The sequence below is a fragment of the Zalophus californianus genome, chromosome 16, assembly GCF_009762305.2.
Source record: "Zalophus californianus isolate mZalCal1 chromosome 16, mZalCal1.pri.v2, whole genome shotgun sequence".
Taxonomy (NCBI): Eukaryota; Metazoa; Chordata; class Mammalia; order Carnivora; family Otariidae; genus Zalophus; species Zalophus californianus.
In genome coordinates this window covers 24,132,789-24,149,345 of record NC_045610.1, presented here as the reverse complement: position 1 = coordinate 24,149,345, position 16,557 = coordinate 24,132,789, and the positions used below count along the sequence as shown (strand labels likewise).

Genomic DNA, 16,557 nt, shown 5'->3' with positions numbered 1-16,557 from the left:
AATAAGAATAAAATCTCTAGTTAAATAGCTATTAAGTAGCATTTATATGCATGGTAACTATGTTTCATTGCACTTACAGGACCTTAAATCATCATAGCAATTACCACCATGAGCTTTTTCCTATATAATTTTATTAAACTTTATAATACATGCCTCTTGGTAAACTGCACAAATTAGAGAGAGGCAATTCGTAGGTGGGGCTAGAATGTTCTCTCTAAACAGGGCTCTGAAGCTTGGTCATTGCCAAGTCCAACTGGGATTTAAGTAGATGAGGTGGATGTTCCATAGTTTCTCTAAGGCTTATACCAAGGCAGCTTAGCACTCCTAGTTTTCAGGTTTAGGCAAGTTATTTTAACCAAATGGCCTTAGATGGGATTTTTCCTTACTGACATTCTAAAGGGAAATTTTGTTTTCCCAATATGGCTGTAGGCAGCTAAGACATACTATTCAAAATTAACGTCTTCTCAAATGAAGTTTATCTAAAATCCTTTCTCCACTTAGAAAATATCAAAAATATCTTCTACCACCCTTCTCTTACACTTCTTCAGAAGTATGTGCCACCCTTGCAGTCTGTTTTCACACCACAGAATCTTAGATTAGAATGGATTTCAAGTTGACTTCTCTAGTCCCACACCTGCTTCTTAACCAAGAGGTATCTATCTGTTCTTCTCGTGAGGGAACAGAAGTCAACAATCTCTACATATGGGAAACTGACAGCTGTCTCTGACCGGAAAGGCATAGCTAGGGTGTATGGGTACTTAGAGCAAAGGCAGAGAGGCAGATATTAAAAAACTCACTGAGAAATGGTTAAGTCAAACCTAAAAATATATATGGTTATATAGTTATATAGTTTCCATTTTCAGTATTCCAGCCTTGTCAGTCCCAGAATGCTTAAGAGAACCTTTCGTTAAACTAGATGATGAGACTTGATACTCAGAGAGTGGTCCTCGGTTTTCTTGACAGACTCAAGCAACCTATTAGTCATTTGGAGTCTTGAAGAAAAAAAAAAGCAAAAAGTGACTTTTCAGGTCTTAGAAATTAAGTTCAAAAAAGCAAAAGTCCATGCCTACAACTGATCTTGAGAAAAGGGGATACTGGTTCTCCTAATGAAATTCTACAATACCATGGGAGGAAAGGGTTAGAGGGAGTACAGAGAGCAGCCGGTCTTTATTACACCTGGGATAAAAGGTCAAGTGCAGAACCACCCTGTTTTCCTTCCTTAAATTATATGGAATGCATTCTAGAACAGAACCTCAGGATAGAAAACATATATAATACATGTGGAAATTCCTTATCAAACAAATTCTCTCCCTGTGGAAAAATACCGAAGAGAAACAGTTAGACACTCTGGGAAGGCGTATTGCCTCCCTAAGGCTACCAGGTAAGTAACAGTTAGGGCAAAGCAGCAGCAATTTTGCCAAAAGGCCCAACAACAGCAAAGTTATTCCAGATGAGAAATCCTAGGGAATCATATAAAAACAGGACCGCTATGATGACAAATATCATGGAATAACAGAAAGAAATTTATGTTTTTGTACTGCTTATAACGACCAGCAAGATAACATCATACCACCTTCTATTTTGATGTCTGCTCTCAGTGGCTATATATCGAATTCCTGACACCCTCCTGGAAACCCTGTCTCACAAGCATTCCGTAAACTTTAAAGATCAAGGGCTCAACTAGCCAGCCAAGAGTACCTGTTCCCAGGTCCAAGTGAGACTAAATATGGATGAATCTCTCTGCTTGTGTTTGGTAGTGCTGGAAGAGAAGCTAAGGAGAAATGTACCTTTGATGGGTCCATGATGACTGTGGGCACAAAGTTGAGGAAGATGTGGTTGCAGTCAGTGCGAACATTTGTATTGTTAAAAGCAACTTCCAACTCATCCATGGCTTCTAGGAGCAGCCTCTCCCCTTCGTTTTGTAGATATTCAAAAGAAGCTTCCTATGCAAGAAGAAAATCACCATCAACATTAGTGTGTTTTAGAAGAGTCAATAAAGAACTGGAAAAGTATAATAACTTGAGTAGTATTATGTCATGAATCATAAAGCACCTGCTGATGTTACCTTTCTCCCTAGAGTCGGCTCAATGACTGTAGGTGGCAGGGGCAGGCAAGGGTCAGATAAAGAGTTCCTGCAGCCCTTCCTCCTGCCTCCTAGCAAGCCATTTCCTTCCAACAGGTGGACATGCTGGGCATCCCCAAAGCTGCACCTCCAATAGGATTACTTCTCAGGTATGGCAAACAGAGCAGTTTAGAAAGTAAATCTGTTTGGAAAGTAAAAGCTGAAAACAGTATAGCTATGGGATGCAGTAATTAACGTGCCAGGAAGTGCTCTGCTGTACACAGAAACTACCCTATGTCTAGATGGGCTTACAACGGGGCCATCTAACTTTTCTCTTTAACTTCTATCATCACCTAACTCTCCCTGTGATCTTTCCATTAAGACGCTTTTGCTTCTCTCAAGTGAGTGCTTTCATGCTTCTTCCACTACCAAGAAAAAAAAATTTTTTAAAGCCCTTTATAATATGGAATATTTATTTCTGTGAGAGAAAGCACTCTCAGACTCCTGCGGTTATGGGAGAGTGGGAAGACTGAGAGTAAGAGCCTTGATTCAAAAAATGAAAACCTGATTTTCAACAACGCCTGCTTCTCTGCCCCTTCCCTCAGGGATGACTTCCCACCAAAGTACAGTACCCACCTTGGTGACTAGATCAGAATGTCTGATGATTGCACGAACGAAGAACCTGTAATCTGTCACTTCTGTGCCCACTTCCACCTTGGCTGCCCCAAGATACAGGTGCATCTTATGATTAGCACATGGAATGGCAGTAAGGTCAAAATTTCTCATCCGGTTCAGCTCTAACTGGAAAGCTAGGGCAGGCTCCAGGTGACGATAGATACGATCCTCCTCAAACTGAGCACAAAAGTGGAGAACAAAAGAGCTCACAAGAGGCAGTTACAAAATTACATTATGAAGAACATGTACGTAGCTTATTACATAAGCAATGATGTGCAAATAAGCAATAAAAAATGAGCTACATACAAGGGTAATGCTATAGCTTACATAAGATTAGGGACTGAAGTGCCTATTTACTTCCCAAGCTTTCATCATTTATGCTTTTACAAGTGGTGATGCTCACCATTAAAAAGAAGCAAAAACACCAATTCCCTCAGAACTCTCACTGTATTACTGTCTATACAATTCATTTTTGATAATTAACCACAGACTGCTTCATATTAATATCTACTTCACATACCAGTGTTTTGGGTTTACCCAATTAAAATGTTTACAGGCAGGACTTGGTTTTATATTCTTATTTCTGGCACAGTAAAAATGACACAATAAATACTCAACAAATAAACATCATATAATTTTTAAAAATATTTGGCTTTGGAATATTCTCCATCCCTATAGATATATAACTATTTATGTATCTTTTTTAAAAGTTATGTTTACATTTACTGCATGTTTTGTTGAAATAAAATTGTTCTTCCAGAGCACATGTCAACTGAGTGAATGGAGAGTGAGAGTCAAAGCCGGTAACAGGAAGAAACCAACATGGTCTGAAATTCTGTATTTTAAAATTGAAAAAAAAATGCACATAAACAAGACTTGGGTATAAATGAACTGTCTGTAAGTGACAAGAATACTACTACTAAATATAGTAGTCCTTTAATATCATATCATTAGGGTCATCCTAAAGAGTAGGGAGAACTGTGAAAGTTATCGCTTTCTCCAGATAGCTCAATACATTTGATTGTCTCCTAAACCAAATTCCTTCAGAAAGGAGTCTTCTTTAGTTCCAAGACACATGTAAGGCAAAGGGAAGCACAAATTCGGTTAGAGAAAGGAGAATGGCAAGAAGAGCACATGGCAAAAATAAGCCATTCTTGGGTTTTTAAGAACAAAATGAAGATTAAAAAAAAAAAAAGTGGGAAGGAATCAGTCCTTACCTTATCCCTTGCTCGGAAGGTAAAAAATTTAGGAAATTCTCTCTGTGTTAAAGAAGGGAAAATGTGTCAGTCTTTCATAGATATGGCTCTTTGGGGATAAACACATAGTAAGTATAGAAACAGTCAAGCATCTAGAAGGCAGTTCCTAGAAAACATGCTCCTTGCCTAAGCTTAGCCTGGGGAATATGAATGATCCTCTGGGTAACTACCACTTTGACCGCACTTCCAAATATGAAATCACCACACCACAGTTATTATCCTAACTTTAATAGCTACCCTCTCCTAGGAAAAAAAATTAGTATTTTTTTTCATCTCCGAAGTGAAAAAAAAAAAAAAAATCTTCCCGGGTGTTGCTTTTGGCACAACCTGGCAAATATACCCTTATGCTGCAGCATTGCAAAAGTAGTCACTGTACTGATTTCCCAAGTTTCTCCTTAAGAAACTCTTAAAATGTAAACCAGCCAGATAGCACAGGATCCCCAATCCATGTTTTTGTCCACATTCCCTCTGAAGTCAATAATTCCAAGGGTTTAAACAATAATATTTCAAGACAAAGAAAAGTATAAGATGTTACTTTGGTCACTACCACTCTATGTACAGGAGAGAATGGGACGGAACTAGGGAACTTGTCATTAGGTCTTACCGCTCTTTTGCAGGGCATTACACAACGAAGCAACCAATTTCCTAAAACCTTATTAATTAACAAAGATGAATTCAATTAGCAGAGTCCATTAGCTTCTGAAATTTAACTTATTAACACCAAATACCCCTGTTTCTCGGATGGGAGGCTCTACTGGCAGTGTTGGAATCAAGTCATTACTATTTGCCTCTCTAGGAGGTTTCATTAGGTATCTTCTTCATTATGAGTGCAATATAATCAAACACTTATTGGTACAAGGCAGAGAGACCAAGACTAGCTAGCTGCCTAAATATCCCTCAATGAGCTTTAGGAAGCATGAAGGAAACATGAACTGAAAGCCTTCTAGGTGGCAGGTGCTCTTATGTGCTGTTCCATTGAACAAGCACTCTCAACAACCTCTCAGGTATATATGATGACCCATTTTACAGCTGAGGAAGCCAAGGCCAAGTGATATGCCCAGGATCATAGAACCAGAATGTGAACTTGAGTCTCTCTGTTGCCAGAGCCCACACCCTTTCATTTCTACCACTCTCTCTCAAGGGTAGGGCACTACCTTTCTACTCTTGTCATAATCCAAATTCCTTATTTAGACTTCTCCTTGATGAAATAAAAAACAGAAATTAAGGCTTTAAAGGAAAAAAACAAATAAAGCAAAACTCCTGCTGAAAACTTGTGGTTCTTGAATTTACTGAGAGCTTGAATACTTTCCACAGGCATTTACACCTCATACCTTAACTAAAGCTTACAGAGTTAATAAATCATTTTATATTTCTTTGGCATTTTGACTGTAAAACTGCATTTAACAGGCTTCTAGGAACTTGTTTAGCAAGCCCAGGAAATCCCCTGTCCAGGCTCGGGTCTTTAAAAGCCCTTTGAAAGTGGGTTTTACATAGCACTAATCTTTTACTGATGATATTTTGTTCTAAATAATTCCCCTGAATGATAGTGAAGAACATGGGGATGACTTCAAGGTTAAGCAGGAAGATGTTCAGCTGACTTGTCAGTAGATTTCATGCTCATGGCTTTATATAGCCTAGTTTTGGTTTTATTCTTGAGAGGTATGGCTTTCAGGGCATTAGCTAAAAAAGCAAAACAGGTCAAAAAAAGGAAAGGTAATAAAATCCTCCCATGAAATTTTCTGAAAGAAGAGGCAAGGAAAGTGATAATAAAGTCTCTTAAGCATACACCCTATTCTGCCAGAACTATTAATTAATTAAAATATTTATTTAGTGTACCATTTAAGTGTGTATATATGCAGGATCAAAATCATTTTTCTTCAAAAATATAACAATAGTAACCAAAAAACACTGTCTTTACCACTCAGCCAATTAAGAAAATTTGTAGTAACTGAAAGGCATGGGAAGCAAACAGTCTGAATGGAACAAATTTACAACAAATAATGAAAGAGGCTGACTAATTTTTGACAGAGATGGACAAAGACTACCAAAATTAAAAAACCACTTTCATTAAGAAAAAGTGTTATGAGATGATACAGGCAAACTTTTTTCTTTTTCAACTTTTGAGCAAAAATTTTTTTGGTTCCACAGTGAAGTCCTCAATTTAAGTGTGAAGCATTCAGAACAGGAGATGGCCAGAAGTACTGTGCAATGAGAAATCAGGATTACTGAGAGATCCTTGGAAAGCTATACAAGTTCTGAAGACTTTTATAGCAAGTCACCTCTTTCGGTGCTCAAAAAATCACAGAAACACAGAGAAGAAGAAATGCAGAAGTCTGGACCTATAGTTGTAGTAAATTCCTTCACCCTACCTCATCATCCTGAGACTTCCAATTTTTCCACTAACAGCATTCATGCTTATTCCATCACTAATGTAATTGCTTTCCAGGCATTCTACTAGTGTTATGGGCAAATATCATAATTGAATGTACACAAAGAAAAACCCTCTTAGTGTTCTGGTACCAAAAACCAAAAGAATGCAACATTTCTCAGGAAGAAATTATACCCCTGCTGTGTTCTAATCAGCCAACCATCATCAAGACAATCAAAATAATTTGCCTAAATTAGCCAATCAAGACACCCTGCAAATCAGAGAATGTGAAAACCTGCAACAGAAAACATCATAGCTGATTATGATACTAATAATCGTGTTAAAAACCTAATGAGATGAAGAAATTGGAAACTTGCTGGTGCAATTCTCTTTTACCTCAACATGCTGCGAACTAATTATATAGACTGTAATTAAAACAAAAACCCAAACCAAACCTTCTGAAAAACTAATAGTTGATCCACTAGCAAACAAAACTACCAATTTTTTCCCAACTTTATTGAGATATAATTGACATACCAATTTTTTTTTAAAGAAATGAACTACTAACCATAACTATTTTTGATAGTGCGTTCTTCCTTCAGGCCCAAATAATCCAAACCATTTTAAAGTGGGAATCACTCCTACAAAACTGGTAAAACTACAACTATCTCCTAGGTGAGTAATAGCAGAATTTTTTAAATCTCATAAATTCTTTCAAACAAGAAGCAAAAGAAACTTAGATGCAAAACTGATTTTAGAATCTTATCACCATGTTTGGACCTAATGCTTTTGTTTAGGTTGCAAAGGATCAGAAGAAATCCTGAAAATCTGCATTTTAGTACCTTTAACAAAACTGCACTGAAAAAAAAATATGGAAAGCTTCAAAAAGCATAATACATCCCAATCAAACAGCACCTTCTGCTGCACTTTCTGGAATTCTAGATTTGTAATGTGAGTGAAACTAAGAGACTTAAATACTACATAAAACTGGAGAGCTTATTCAGCTACAGAAACTCAAAGACCCTGTTCTTTTGCTTTCAAAGCTTCAATTTTTTTTTTTAATATGGAGGAGATATTTACAAGGATGGGTTGGCCTCAAACTTTGTGTAAATATCCATGTTAAGCAGTTATTCATTCATGTCCTGTTTTGGGCACCTGATTTAATTAGACAGCCATGGAAACAGCCTGGAGACTCAGCCTCCTTACTGCTGGTGGATAGGGCCAGCCTGGAACGACAGGCTCCGAGTTCTAAGAGAGTCTCCAAGAGACTAAAGGCAGCAGCAGACATTCCAGTGCTCAGCTCTTGGGGGACTGTGGCGATTAGACAAGGAAGTTTTCACAGGCATCTGAAGAAGGACCTAACAATATACACGCTCTCTAGGAATCTCTCCTCTGTCTCACTCATGGGCTGGTTCTGGTTCTGAAGCAGCCAGAGGGCCATGCGATAGCATAGCAGCCTCATTCCACACCAGCCAGTGTTGTACTTGGTAACCTTCCTCCTCTCCTTGCCCCGTCATGTGCACATTCTCTCTTCTATTCAATAGTACAGGGATTTCACAGTGTAGAACAGGGGAGGCTGCATACATCACAGTGGATTACCAAGAAGCCAGAGAGATCAAGGGATTCATCTCTAACACTCCCAGAAAGCTTCCTCTTTTTCACACTACACTAACTATGGGGCAAGCACACATCAGATGACATGACAGAGGCTAAGCATCCTTCATGAATGGCAAGCTACCACCAGCAGAGGAACTCCAGCAGTACCATAAGAGTGAGCCCTGGATTTGTACGAATCCTGCCAAGGTTTGCTGGCTATTGTGGATCCTGGATGGAGCTCAGTAATAGTTGCCCTTGCCCCCTGCATAACCACTAATCATTTCTAAGGAGCCTAACATAAAAGCACCCCAACTCCTCTGCCATTCAATTCTTCAGAGAAAATCCAGTCCACACCTAAACCCTAATGTTCTCTACATCCTAAAGCAACCTTTCCTACACCTGTGACAAGACACTTCATAATTTAACGGATTTCCCACTTGATGCCACTGTAAATAGGAACCGGACAATGATTGCTGGAGAACACTAGCTGCTGGGCTCATTCCCTAGAAGATTTTGCCTATATAAGTCCCTATTTAACCTATTGGATAGCAGAGAGAAAAAAAAAACGTTTTAAAGTTGTAGATACACTCTATGACATGACATAGATTCAGAGGTAAGAAAGTACAAAAGAAAAATAATGCATGAGAATTAATCGCTTTGGCTTTTTAGAAGTTTTAGTGGAGGGTTTTAATTTATTACGGAATGCTTATTATAGGAAACCAGTTCTGTGCTATAGACATGAAGACTCCATCTGAACTATTAGGGAAAAGAAAATAACTTTACAAGTTCACTATTATTTCCCAGAATATTATATTACTCCAAAGTCAGTGAGAAATGAAATATCACATTAAGACTTAAGAACCTAGCCCAGGGGCGCCTGGGTGGCTCAGTCAGTTAAGTGTCTGCCTTTGGCTCAGGTCATGATCCTAGAGTCCTGAGATCGAGCCCCACACAGGGCTCCCTGCTTCTGCCTCTCCCTCTGCCTGCAGCTCCCCCTGCTTGTGCTCTCTGTCAAATAAATAAAATCTTAAAAAAAAAAAAGAAGAACGTAGCCCAATACTCTTCCCAAACCCAGGTCTCAGCTCTGGCATGTCTACCTTAGTTCTGATCAGCATTTACCAGCCATACTATTTATTCATGGGCTCCCATATTCTATCCCAAGTATCAATTTTATACTTTAAGCTCCTGATTCTTCTTCCTAAAGCCCCAGGGTTCTCTTTAAGCTCCTCATACTTCTCCACTGCCTCCAGTTTCCTATCTAAAGTTATTGATATATATCTGCACTCCGCTTGATTTCCTGACATCAATAACACAGGGGAGCTGTGCAGTCCACAACATTTCCTAAAGCATTTCAGAAAATCTTAGCTCTTTAGGTTGTAGGATAGTGTAGACTAGACCAACAAGGTGAACTGTGAGAAGGAAAACAAAATGTCAAGTACTAGAGACCTAATAAACAAAGCGATAAAAGCAATCACATATAGGTTCTTGAATTTAGAAAGTCCTTTCCAGAATCCCAAATGCTATCTTCATTATTGCAAATGAGCAGTGCTTGAAAACTAACTTAATTATCTTAATCGTTAAAGCAAAACAAAACAAAATTCTTATCAGGAAAATTAAGACTTCCAACCTAATATCTTCTGGAATTTTACTCAGTTGCATTAAGGTCAATTTTTAAAGAAATATGTTGACTATAATCAGTCATTTTAGAAAACGACATCCTGATTGCAAACTGGATTTTTGATCCTATGGCTGTCATACTGGGTATGATCATGGATATACCATAGTTTAGATGCGAGGCTATTAACTTAGTTCTCTTTTCAACAAAATTGTTAATTCCATAAATACTGATAGTTAACTCAGTTAAACGGGAGAACAGGCAATTTAATGCTTAATTTTATTTATTTCCTGTTCCTAGAATTAACACAAGAAAAACACCAACTTGGATTCTGTTAAAATATTTTAAATAACAAATGACTGTTTTTCAGAATTGAGAATTCTCAAGAATAGAACTTGAATCCAACTTTGGTAGAGGCCAAGACCCCAAAGTACAATCGGCAGTTGTTTTTTTTGTTTTAAAGATTTATTTATTTATTTTAGGGAGTGAGAGGGAGAGCATGCGAGCGCAGAGCGGAGGTGCAGAGGGAGACAGAGACCCAGGCAGACTCTGTGCTGAGCTCAGAGCCTGACAGGGGCTCAACTTCACAATCCTGAGATCACCACCTGAGCCAAAACCAAGAGTCGGATGCCTAACCGACTGTGCCACCCAGGCGCCCCTCAACCGGCAGTTCTTGATTACTGAGTCCCTTATTCACTGTGTACACAGAAGGAATTACTAGTTAGTTCCTACTTCTTCCTTAGTCACTTGGATAAACGCATATGTTCATCCTTAACTACTTCTCAGAGTGATACTGAGAATTCATTATAGGGTTAAAAAAAAAAAACACCACCAGCTTGCACACTCCTACAGAAATGGAAGATTTTAACACTTTCTATAAGAGAAACCAAACATCAGTTCAGCCCTTTTAAATAACTCACACATATTCTATATATTTAAATAATCAGTGGCAAACAGATAAAACAGTAAGTAATCTTTCATTGTGGTTCCTTTTACTTACATGAAATCTCTGATCCACCTCACAGTTGACCTGTTTTCTGAAATCCTTTCAAATGAACGACAGAAAAGAAGGAAAAACAGAAGCTGGCAATCAGTGATAAAATTAAAAATGAATTAAGTAAAAGGCAATGAGTTAAATTAATGTTTTTTTCTTGATTAAATTTATAGAGTTATTTATTTGCATAGGTTCTACAATTTAGTATATGATTATAATCCCATATTTTATTTTTATTAAAAGTTCTAGCAGCAGAAGACACATTGGAGAGGTATCATTCACGCCAGTACCTTTTGTGCAACCAGGAAAGTAAGGCGCCGTATCCCATGCTCAACCAGGGTAGCTTTCTACAAACAAATATGTAAAACAGAAGACAGATGAGAGATCACTTTTCATCTTCAATTTTACCCCATTTGGTCTTCATAAAGCTCTGATTGGGCAAGCACCCTTTTTGTATCTCTACATCTTGCCTCAGTACCTTCAACTTGCAAATAAACAAATCTCAACCTGGCTCCAATGGAATAGGTCTCATATATTAATCTGGACAAAACTGAAGGAGAACTTTGTAGGGAAGGATCATACGAAGTCACCTAAATTCTCTAAGGACTGATTTACATCAAGGTGGACCATAACACAATTTTTGCTCATAAAATCACACCTGGTGGGCCTGTATTCAACTGTGAAGATTAATAGTGATACAGAAGCTAAATGTAATCAGGTAAAGGGAAAAGAAGAAATTTCCATAAACAGAAAATTCAGGTGCTACACTGTTATTTACAGATATTATCTATCATCAGATACTGCATTCCCAGAATTCAACTAAGTCCTGACCTTTTCAGTTCTTCTAAAACATTTTCCCCCTGCTTTACATGAAGGTATTTTTTAAAAAGATTCTCTTTAAAAATTGGTAAAGCATGTTTAACAGGCTTTTAAACTTAGTGGTTATTTACATCTCCACTTGGCACAGGCAAGCAGTATATTAGGAGTCAATAGAGACCAGTGGTTTCAAGATAGACCCTTACATGAGCCTTGGGCCTTCGGATCTAAGCCTTTCTCTATACTGTACTGCTCACTTATGCCTAAAGTAGAGACAAAGAAGCAGGTTAATAAATTAAGTAAGAACATTACTACATCAAAAACTAATGATGTATTGTATGGTGACTAACATAATAAAATAAAATTTTAAAAAAATTAAGTAAGAGACATGCTTTTAAAGGTCCCTAACAAAGAGGGGCTATGTGGCAACAAAAAGAAAGGCAAGTCCACCATCTGAATGGCCTGAGAGAATATACGAGTAACACAAATAGAAAAAAATACGTGGACTTTCACAACCTACATTCAGACTTTAGTTTGATCACATCCCTTGCTATAACCTGAACCAAGAGCTATGTTCATAAGTCAATTCTTAGCTTTCACAATACTATGCATTTTTTACATCCAAATTAGCTTCCTCTTATAAATAAGCACATTCCTGAGCCATTTTCCTCCTACTTCTCCATTTCCACTATGGCACTGCCTAGTAATAAAATTAACAGCATAAACAAAAGATAACTGGAAAAATTAATTTTCTAATAATAAATCCCCAGGCCAAACATGAATAAATTTTGGCTTAATAACATTTAAAAATTATCTGTACTAGCATCTTACCCATTAGTGTAAATAACCAAGTATTGATACTACAATAAGAAAAAACTATTTTAAAAGAACAGAGCCGAATGGGGGTTGTGGTGGTTATCTGTCTTTCAGCATGCCCAGAAACAGAAACGTTTTTGTTTTTTTTTTTTTCCCAACACCAACAAAGAATTCCACTACAGCCAAGTCCTTCAAAGACAAGCATCAATAGCTGTGTTCTGGCAAGGAAGAAAATAACTTTAATAATGCCATGATTTAAAATCAAAATTGTTATTGCTTTTAAAATTCCACAAGTGGCTGACAATAACAGCAGAGCAACAGGATTCTGATTACATTGTAATAATGCGGGTCTCACAGCAAGTCCACAGCTATTACCCAGCGATTAGGCGTCAGCACCTGGAGAAACTCCATTTACACTGACTGCTTCAATCTCCTCCACAAGTCATTTACAAATATATGATCCTAATTTCTATGAGAGAAAAAAAGACATGCTGGGACTAGAAGATTATTTGGACAATTCAGATCAACCTATTTGATAGTTTAATGTGTGCTTTAAAAAAAAAAAACTTTTTCTGAACTGCTAGGAGCATGATCAAGAACTGAAAAACAAAACTAGTTATGACTTCAGTTTTTTTTTTAATTGCTTTTCCTTCCTTTTTATGTTTTTCCCCCCAAAACAAGGAGGTGAAAATGCCAAATATTCCTAGATAAGCACAGTACCTGATGCAGTGAATAGCTTTTGTAGGCTCAGAATGTCAGCACAGTGTACCCTTAGCCTTCCAAAAAGCCATACAAAAGATGCTAGATTTCTCTGCGCCTCGGTTTATAAGTTTGGTAAAGGGAAAAGGCAATTTCCTATTGCCAGTTAATGTTACAAATATATGTAGTGAAAATAAGGAAACTGCTTCTTTAAATCAACATGTGATGATATAGAAGACTTGGATATGAGGGTAATAAAAAGCCTAAAGTTGAGGTCAGAACAAACAAATATCGGCAATTAGTGCCTCAAAACCTGGGAAGAAACGGCCACAGATTATTTCATCAAGCAGCAGAGTCAGCAGCCACGCACAACATTAGGTCTCTTCCAGCTGAGGTTACCTTGGTCACTGGTCTCAGGTTAATTTTAGGCAGTCACTAGTCCAGGGCAAGAAGGAAGGTAAATTTCTAAAGAAAAATTCTCGGGCATTGTCCTGTACCTTCATTTCTCTGGAAATACCTTTTCCTCATGTTGGCCACTACAATCTCCCAGTCAGTTTATGTGCTGTGAGAGTATAATGGATTAAATGCTAAAGCTCATGTGAAGCACAGAGTGACCATCTCTTCCTGAGTATCTACCACTAGCATGATGTGAATGCCTATGGAACTAATTGTTTATAATGCGAAATTAAATTTTAAAAAACATCTACTGACTTCTTTCTTTATAATAAGCACTATGAGCTAGATGTTTTCCAATCAAAGAAAGCACATGGGTATTGTCATTAAGGGCAGATGAAGAGAGGTGTTTTGACATCTATCATGTCTCATTGAAATACAACTGCATTAAATCACTAGAATCCTAAAAAAGAAAACAAAGTAATAGAACTGCAGATTATTATTTGAGCATGCATAACCATTCCCTCCAACTAGACTATAAGTAACTTCAGGGCCAAGAATGTATTATTTCCTAAAGCACCTAGATCTGAGCCCCTTCGAGCTGGCATCACAAGGCTCCCCTCTTTCCCTCCTTTCCTCCTGCTTGTTTTAAGAGCTGTCTCAAACTTTATCTTTCATGAGGACTTCTTTGAGTAGCCCTCACTAAAATGTACTTTTCTTCCTTGCATTTCTAATTGGTCAGCATACATTTATTAGCAGTAATAACGCTTTTTATTTATAAAGAACTTCTATGTAAATTTTTTTCATTTGCACCTTATCACAATCCCATGGGCCTGGATTAGTCAGGAATTAACTCTACTGTGCACGTGGGGAAAATTTCAAGCTCAAGTAGATTAAGGCTCCTTGAGCACCTGCTGGTAAATTATATAACAAAAACTAGAATTTAAGGCACGTCACATCATGTATCGTGAGGGTGAGAGAACCATTGCTGAGTGGGAGAAAAACTTGATAAGGGGGCATTTTGGACATTTAATTTTGTGGGAGTAGGCAGAATGGAAACTGGGGGAAGAACGAGGGGAATATAGGTGGATCACAAGTAAGCCTGTTGCCATGCCTCAGATGTGAGGCAAGAGTTTACACTAGAGTGATGGCAGTCCAGAATTAAGAAACTGAGAAAGGGTAATAGACACTGCAAAGAAAAACCTCACAGGCCTTGGTGACTGGCCAGGTAGAAATAAACAAGTATAGATTGTGGGTAGAGGGGTAGATTAATGGAACAGCAAGGAAAGGAAGAAGTCAATGATTTCTGAATGACCAGGAGAGTAAAGGGTTTGGTTATTGGGGTTTGCTTTGTTTTTTTTTTGATGGGGGGAGAGGGTTGGGGGAGTCATATAGAGGTGAAGGAAAAAGATGGAAATTTAGGTTTAAACTATGACATTTGATGTCAACACAAGATATCCAAGGGACACAAAATCGAAAAGAGGATGGAAGTGTAACTGATATTTTCAAGGGAGGCAAGAGAAGGACATGGAAGGAAACTCAGGGGAGTTTGGGCCTAGACATGTGGAGTAAAGTCACCAAAGTAAATATTCAGCAGGTGAATGGAAGTTCAAGACAGCTCTGGAAAAGATTTAGGGACACAACTTACTTTCCTTAAAACATTTTGAACACTTGAGGTCTATATTTCTTGACATAAGACATTCATTACTATTAAATCACTTTGGAATTTTACCCCTACAGGCAGAACTATGTAAAAGACATAGCCATTATCAGTGACAGGCCTAATAAGTAGCGACTGATAAAAGGATGGGTAGGATACACCAGCAAGAAAGCGACCACCATCTATTTCCACCCAACCAAGGACTTACATTTTGTTGGGTAAACTCTCTGAACATAGCTGCCAGTCCGTCATCCTCAATATCACAGTCAGTCTTGATAGCCACATTCAGAATGTGAATTGGTTCATCCCTGGGGACCTGTAACTCAAGAACACAAGACAAAGAAATTTAGGAAGCCGGCTAATACCAAGGCAGAGAGAAGTTACAATACTAGGTAAAATACCTGAAAAAGAGATACACCCCACAGGACATTCTGGTTTGCCCACTAGTACGAATAAGCAAATTGAAACCATTGCCCAGCATCCACAACAGAGAGTAAATTAAGTAAAACACCTAGCTTTTCAAAGATAAGGCAGTAAAGCCATTAACTAGAGGTGGCCTCAAATCTTGACTTGACATGAACTTGAAGACCACCGTATCCTCAACTTTTTCGCCAATAAAATGGGAATGAAATCATTTGCCACATTTCTTCACAGAATGTGAAGCAAAATGAGTGAAAGAAAGCCATCGGAATATATTCTCACATAATATATTTCCTAACAATTTATCAAACAGTGGAATATCAAACCATGGGAAAATAACCTCATGGGAAAAAACAGAATCATCTGTTTACTGAGAAATGAAAAGAAGGGATTTAATAAAACAACAAAGTTTTAAACAAAATGCCTCTTACTTTCTGCTCTCTAAAGTCCACAATTCCCTGAATACTACAATAGTAGCATTCTGCAAACATACAAGCCATTGCTAAGAATTACAGCTACCACAGCTCAAGTCTTTAAAACAACATTCAGAGACTCAGAGGCAGCTGCAATGGGTCTAGCTGAGCCCATTTGCTATTCTCACTATGGATTCCAAGATTAATACAGGTTTTTTTTTTTAGGTTAGAATTTATATTCCATCTGCCCCCCAAAATACTTTGATGAGGCATATAAAACTAATATAAAGTAGGGTAAAAAGATGAATTCTTCCCTATAATGTTCCAAAGTCAGAAAGATAGCATATACTACAAATCTTGTGTCTAAAATAACAAAGCAGTTTCCCAAAGGGCACACTATACCTTGTCTTCATCGTATAGAGACGTGTGACCGGCCTCAGGGAATGTGGGGCTTTGGGGTGGGGAATCGCAGAAGCAGCCCATCACTTCATCAAAGATCCTAAAAAAATACCAGGGGAACACCCACCATGAAAACCAAAGAGCAGAGAACTAACGCTGCCATTGCCAGTCCGGTCCACAAGAAGCATCTATCCTACTCTGTGCTCAATAGTCAACTGAACAGAATCACCAGTGGCTGGAGGTGACATGCAAAATTTCACCAAGTGGCAGAAATTAGGAGGATAGATTGTTTAAACTTTAATAAACCATATATATTTTTTCTTTTAAAAAAAAGAATGATCTACAGCTTTCCCTCCCCCCCCACCCACGTGTAAG

The 16,557-nt window shown here is 37.9% G+C and overlaps 1 protein-coding gene across 12 annotated transcripts in view; it reads right to left on the bottom strand.

Moving 5' to 3' along the window:
• The window catches only part of ACACA (acetyl-CoA carboxylase alpha), a 280,816-nt gene that overhangs the window by 99,315 nt on the left and 164,944 nt on the right, over window positions 1-16,557 (bottom strand). For 10 of the 12 annotated variants that reach the window (XM_027626351.2, XM_027626358.2, XM_027626350.2 and 7 more), the window contains 7 exons: window positions 16,186-16,282; window positions 15,159-15,266; window positions 10,857-10,913; window positions 10,573-10,617; window positions 3,955-3,996; window positions 2,699-2,914; window positions 1,788-1,943 (listed from right to left, as the gene is read on the bottom strand). In XM_027626351.2, coding sequence (XP_027482152.1) covers window positions 1,788-1,943; window positions 2,699-2,914; window positions 3,955-3,996; window positions 10,573-10,617; window positions 10,857-10,913; window positions 15,159-15,266; window positions 16,186-16,282 — 721 coding nt within the window. The remainder of the gene's footprint in view (window positions 1-1,787; window positions 1,944-2,698; window positions 2,915-3,954; window positions 3,997-10,572; window positions 10,618-10,856; window positions 10,914-15,158; window positions 15,267-16,185; window positions 16,283-16,557) is intronic. The other 2 variants (XM_027626353.2, XM_027626354.2) reach the window with 1 other exon arrangement.